The 6364-nt window shown below is 50.4% G+C and overlaps 1 protein-coding gene across 1 annotated transcript in view; it reads left to right on the top strand.

The window, feature by feature from the left end:
* Nucleotides 1-3512, top strand: part of SLC26A9 (solute carrier family 26 member 9) — a 15235-nt gene extending 11723 nt beyond the window's left edge. Inside the window, exons 15-20 of the mRNA XM_031062899.1 lie at nucleotides 1-7; nucleotides 532-851; nucleotides 1426-1480; nucleotides 1866-2011; nucleotides 2786-2863; nucleotides 3377-3512. The exon at nucleotides 1-7 is cut by the window's left edge and continues 105 nt beyond it. Of these exons, the coding sequence (XP_030918759.1) occupies nucleotides 1-7; nucleotides 532-851; nucleotides 1426-1480; nucleotides 1866-2011; nucleotides 2786-2863; nucleotides 3377-3424 (654 nt within the window). The 3' untranslated portion in view covers nucleotides 3425-3512. The remainder of the gene's footprint in view (nucleotides 8-531; nucleotides 852-1425; nucleotides 1481-1865; nucleotides 2012-2785; nucleotides 2864-3376) is intronic.
* The last annotated feature ends 2852 nt before the right edge of the window (nucleotides 3513-6364 follow it).

Genomic DNA, 6364 nt, shown 5'->3' with positions numbered 1-6364 from the left:
AAGGAGAACAAAATAACTCAGCTCTGAGCTCCCAAAAAGGTCTCTGTGTCCCTGAGTACGACCCCAAGTCCCCATCAGACAGCTCCTCTCGACATGGGATTTCCTGCACTGTTTTCCTGGCCACATTTCCCACCTCTCATCCCCTTTCCTCCCCACCTACGTCTCCATTCCTCCCTAAACCTGAAGGTGCAGGAGAAGTGGGAAAGGCTGTGAGGCTGGGGAGGAGGCTGGAATGGGAACATGGGGAACAATCTGCAGAAACCAGGCAGCTTTGGCCTCTTTCTCTGGGGCTGTGTCAGCAGTTCAGCCCTTTCAAAGCCCATTTCTCAGTCACCCCAGCCCCATTTGCTTTGCAATGCTGAGCAGTTTTGAAATAAATGAATCATGTAAATTATCCTTAGTCCAGCCCCAAGGGACAGCCAGGCTGGAGTTAGTCCAGATTAAACCCCTTCATATCAGTGGGCAGAGGTGCAGTCACCTGCCAGGACCCCACCTGTGCCCTGCCCTGACTCTGCACCTCTGCTCTGCTTCAGACCTTGTCTTTGCAAGAGCTCCAGAAGGACTTTGAGAGCGCCTCTCCAACAGACACCAACAACAACCAGACCGCTGCCAACGGTGCCAGCATCTCCTACATCACATTCCACCCTCCTGCCCCCGGGGCTGGGCCAGGCCAGAGCCCTGGGGAGCTGGGCAGGACCCCAACCCTGCAGGGCAGCCCCCTCAGCGTGCTGCCCACGGCAGACACCGACCCTGTGCTGGCAGCACCGCCCTACATCAGCTTCCACACCATCATCCTGGACATGAGTGGCGTGTGCTTTGTGGACCTGATGGGCACAAAGGCTCTGAGCAAGGTGAGTTCTGTGCAGGGACCTTCTGCTCTCTCACACGAAGGTGTTTATGTGCCCCAATTCACAGAATCATGGAATGAACAGGTTGGAAGAGACCTTGAAGATCATGGAGTCCAACCCAGCCCCAACACCTCAGCTAAACCCTGGCACCCAGTGCCACATCCAGGCTTTGTTAAACACCCCCAGGGATGGTGACTCCAGCACCTCCCCAGGCAGCCATTCCAGAACTTTCTCACCCTTTCTGTGAAAAACTTTTCCCTGATACCCAACCTGTATTTCCCTTGGTGCAGCTGGAGGCTGTGTGCTCTGGTTGTGTCAGTTCCTGCAGACAGAGCCCAGCCCCAGCTGAGCACAGGCACCTTTCAGGAGCTGTGCACAGTGATGGGGGCAGCCCTGAGTCTCCTTTTCTCCCTCAGTTGCTCTCCCACACAGCTTGTGCTCCAATTGTGTGGCTTTTCCACTTCTGCACCTCTGATTTTCTCCTTCAGCCCCAGCGCTGATAAAAATCTTTATGCATAAACACAAAGCTGGAGCAGCAGTGGTTTTAATCCTCTCTCTCCCATCTCATCCCTTCCAGTTGTGCTCCAGTTACCAGAAGATTGGGATCAAAGTGTTCTTGGCAAACGTGCATGGTAAGAATCCCCAAAGAACACATTTCCATTGGATCTCCTCCCATTTCTGAGCTGCTGACAAACAGCAAACCCTTTTCTGTTCTTTATTCAAACTGTGACATGTCAGTCCTTTGCTGGACCAGGCCAGAACAGATAAAAGGAAAAAACAGAAGAAAGGAAAGAAAATCACTGTTCTCTGTGTGTGAAATCAGTACTTTCATTTGGGAAGTGATAAAGCTGGAACATCTCCACACTCAGCATGCAGGAAAACAGATCCCCACACTCATTTCTGCTGCAAAGCTGCCTCTTCTGAGCCTTGCCTTAGCTCAGAGGACCCCAGCAGCCACACAGACCTCCAGAATTCCTCCTGCGCTTTCCTCCTCGTTCAGCTGTCTCCTTTCTCCAGCCCAGGTGTACGATGACATCAGCACAGGGGGAGTCTTTGAGGAAGGAGGCCTGGACCCAAGTCACATCTTCCTGACCATCCACGATGCTGTTTTGTTTGCACTGGCCAGTATCAGAGAGTTTGTCCACCCACCCATCTTGGAAGAGGTAAATTTGCTCCCCAGCCCACGGGATTCTCCTGTTTGGCTTCCAGGCTGTGTCAGCACAATGAAAAAAAATACCATTTTATTACCTAAAATAACATTTTATTACCTAAAGAAGCTTCATGTTTATCTCAAGTGGTAAAGGCCTAAATCAGCAAAATATTTAATATTCCAGTTGTGTATGGGCCGAGCACCTTGTGATGGAATGGATTTCCATGGGAATTCAGAAGTGTCAATTTTTTTAGTGTCAATTTGTTTTACACAAACCATGAGTGCTGTGCCAGCCTGGAGGAGCCAGAAGAGCCGTTCCAGCACTGTGCCCTCAGTTTGGTGCTGGTTGGAACAGGCAAAGGCAGAATTTGGCCCCCAGTGATGAAGAAATGAAGGCAAAGCTTGTGCAGCTGGAATAGTCCTGGCATCCATGAGTGCTCCACTGGTGGGAGGAGAACAGGAGGAATTGTGAGGCAGGAATGTGGCCCATGCTGGTGGCACAGCACCAGACAGGCTCTGTCCCCAAACAGGGGTTGGTTTATTGTGTGCCAGCTGGAGTTGGCACCAGTGGCACCCATTATCTCCCCAGGAGGAGTTAAGGTATCTCCTGTCAAAGCAGAGCAATAGGAAATGCAGATAAACACCTGGAGCAGGTCTCCTCCTGGGCTCCTTCTCCTGGCATTTCCCTCAGAGCACGGGTCACCTTCTAGGCCTGGCTTAATCACTGTTTTCACTCCTTTTGACCCTGCACTCTGCTAATTTGTGGAATCAACTCTTCCCTGCACAGAGGCCGACCCAGACAGAGCTCTCCATCTATGATGAGTCTGTGGATGAGGGCAGTGCAGAGTACAAGAACCTGGAGGAGGTGAGTTGTAGTGCCAGGGGTCACTGCAGCCATGGGTATGAGGCAGAAATCAAAACTTCTAATTGGGATTGATTAGATGGGAAATCATCTGGAAGTAACTGCAGTGCTTCAGGAAGTTAATTGCAAATAGAATTTTAAATCCCTGTCTTGAGGGGCTCTGGAAGGCAGCAGGATGAGGAGCAGGTAGGTCACCCCACAGAGGAGTCCCTCAATCGTTCTGGGCCACACAGCTCAGGTTCAGCCAGATCTGTGGTCTCCACACACTGGGGGGAACTCAGAGAACCAGGTTTGGTTCACACCCAAAAGAAATGAAGATTTTCAGCACAGGCTTTGTAGATGCTGCAGTGATTTTCACCCACATGGAGGCCTTGGGAGGAGCTCCCCTCCCTTCCCTGTGCTGCCCATGCCCAGCTGGAAGCTGGAGAAGGGCTGGAGCTCCTGGGGGTGTTTGTGTGACAATGACACCGAGCTGCGTCACCAGCCCTGACCCTGCTCATCCTCTGTGCCCTTTAGGAGATGTTTGGGAGCATGTTCCACTCAGAGACCCAGACAGCTCTGTGAGCACAGTGAGCACCGGGCAGACCCTCCAGAGGGGACTCCTCCAGAGGAGATTTCTCTCTCTCACCCCTCTGTGAAGATCTGTGCTTCTACCTGGGGGATACAACAGGTTTGCAATGAGGCCATCACCCTTCAGAGGAGATTCAGATCATCATCATCAACTGCCAGATCCTCTCTCCTCCCTGCTCTGCTCGTGGCAAACCCTCCAGAGGAGATTCCTCTCTCCCACCTCTCCATGGAGACCTGTGCTTCTACCTGGGATTACAAGAGGTTTTCAATGACAATATCACCCTCCAGAACAGACAAATACTCTCTCCTCCCTGCTCTGCTCGTGGCAGACCCTCCAGAGAAGACTCCTCCAGAGAAGAATCCTCTCTCTCACCTCTCCATGGAGAGCTGTGCTTCTGCCTGGGGTTACAACAGGTTTGCAACGAGGCCATCACCCTCCAGAACTGCCAGATCCTCCCTGCTCTGCTCGTGGCACTCAGAGCAGAGGACTCTGAGCAGGCAGAGCCAGCTGGGGCAGCAGGAGCTCAGCAGACGCCATCTGATGGGTTCTCAGCTGCAGGCAGGTGCCTGAGCTCAGGGGATGTTCAGCCACCCCTTTGTCCCTCACCATCCTTCTGCCCCACTGGAATTGCATCCCCTGGCCGTCCTCCTGCTCCTTGCCTTTCCCTCCTCGCTGTTTCCCGCACCAAGTGAAACACAAGCAAACACTGAAAGCCTTTCAGGAGGTGTGGCAGGGCAGCTGTGCCAGCTGCTGCTGCTCTCTGATGTGCACTGACCCCGGCGGGGGCTGGCACTGCAGCCCCCCGAATTCCCCTGCGTGTCTCTGCAGCCTCTGCCTCTCCTCTTCTGTGTCCCAGCATCCCAAAAAACACTGCCTCGGACCAGTGACACCCCAAAGACCTCAGGACTCTCGCAGCAGGGCTAAATTCTGAAATATATATATATTTTTCTTACTAATAGGACAGGTTTGCACTCAGAAATAAGAATTATGTGCACGTTGTCCTGCCTGCCCAGTGGGTTGAGTACATCTGAAAACAGATTCTATTTTAAAATGCTATTTCTATTTTAACACTCTAAAATATTACAAATGTAAGCAAGCTTTAGTGTATGGTTTGGAAGTACACAGACGTTATTGAGCTGATTGCTGAAGGCTTCCTGGGGCTTTCCTGCAGCTCCCAGATGTCTCATTTTTAAGGAAAATAGTTTCCTGAACCATCCTTGCTAGACAGTCACCGAAGGAAACAACAGCAGCAGCCTGCCAGTTTGGTTTTATGTAACATCTCAATAACCAAGTCACCATTTCTCTACCTCAATTTCTGATTATGTGGTGCAGGAGAGTAACAAAACCAAAGGAGGGCAGAAAACCCCACTAGCTGATGGTTATTACTTCTTTTAATCTTAGACAACAGTGGTTTCTCCAGAAATCTCCATGTATAACTTATTTTACAAGGTAAAAGCAAGAGATTAGGTCTCTTAAATTATCTTTGAGGGGGATTCCTCATGGCCTTTTGTACTGCCTGAGTGCTCCTTTTAAAAAGTGCTAATTTGGAAAGAAAGGCAATGAAGAAACTGGTGCAGGGCAACAAGAAACCGTCCTGATCAATATTTTGGGGTCTCTGAGGTGGCATCAAATTAAAAGAGGGAAGTTCCAGTTCCCAGCTCTACATTCAGGATTCCTTACAGGAGGTTGATTTCTCAGCCTGGGGTCTGACAGGAAAATGCAGGAATCCTCAGAGCAGAGCCATAAACCAGATTGTATTTCCTGAACTTCCTACAAAAATGGGATGGGATGTCACGAGAAATGGCTCGGAAAGAGAAACAGTGGCTCTCCTGCAAGTCATGACCCAGGCAGAAGGAAATCCCATTTCTGTAGCCAAATCCTGGGTCAGTTCTGGCAATAAACGTCACACCAGCAGGTAAATGGCACTGCTGGAGGCACAATGTGGCCAAAGTCATAATTCCCAAGTGCCTGGGCAGAGAATTAGGGGAGCTCAAAGCCATGCTGGTGAAATATTTTCACTTGCAGTAAAATATTCTTTTTCTTGCTCTTAAGTAACAGTGAGGTTGATATGTTTTGGCTCTGGAGCCTTACTTGGTAAATGCATGATGTATAACCAACTCAGAAATGTTTGTAATTTATTTAATTTAATGTTGGTTTCGTTCTTCTTCTTCTTTTTTTTTTTTTTTTTTTTAATAAAGAATGTGTGAACAATCATTGTCATCTTCTGCTGACTCAGGGGCACGATTACCATGGCTGCTCCCATCTGGTTTTTGGCATCCTGGGACAGTTCATGCCATGGGAAGCTGGGATAAATCTTCACATTCCATTCAGAACAGCTGTAAAGAAGGGAATAAAAAGGATTACATCGTGCTAGCTGGTAGAATCAAGGAAAGAAGTGACATATTTTGAAAAGCAGGTGGATTTAAAGTTTGTCAGAAGTGGGGCTGCACAACGCAGAGACTCCCTGGCATCCTTCTGCCTCCCTTATGGCCCCAATGAGCCTGGGGGTGGTTATTCCCCACAGGAATTCCTTTTATTCCCATCCTTTGATAGCAGCATCCCAAGATATTGGGAAGAAATCCTTCCCTGTGAGGGTGAGCAGGCCCTGGCACAGGGTGCCCAGAGCAGCTGTGGCTGCCCCACCCCTGGAATTGTCCAAGGCCAGGTTGGAACGGGCTTGGAGCACCCAGGGACAGTGGAAAGTGTCTCTGACATGGCAGGGGTGGAATGAAATGGGATTTAAGATCCTTTCCAACGCAAAGCATTCCCTAACCCGCACTCCCCTCGGCCGATCCCACATGCGCTGCAAACTACATCTCCCAGCAGCCCCCGCGAGAGCAGCGGGTTAATCCCGCCCCTGCTCCGCTCCCATTGGTCAACATGCTGACGACACCGGTCGCGATTGGCTCCCGGTCACGCCCATCAGCCGCGGG

Source organism: Geospiza fortis, unplaced genomic scaffold, assembly GCF_000277835.1.
Source record: "Geospiza fortis unplaced genomic scaffold, GeoFor_1.0 scaffold391, whole genome shotgun sequence".
NCBI classification, from domain to species: Eukaryota; Metazoa; Chordata; class Aves; order Passeriformes; family Thraupidae; genus Geospiza; species Geospiza fortis.
The sequence above is the reverse complement of the archived record's forward strand: the minus strand, read 5'-3'. Positions and strand labels throughout refer to the sequence as shown.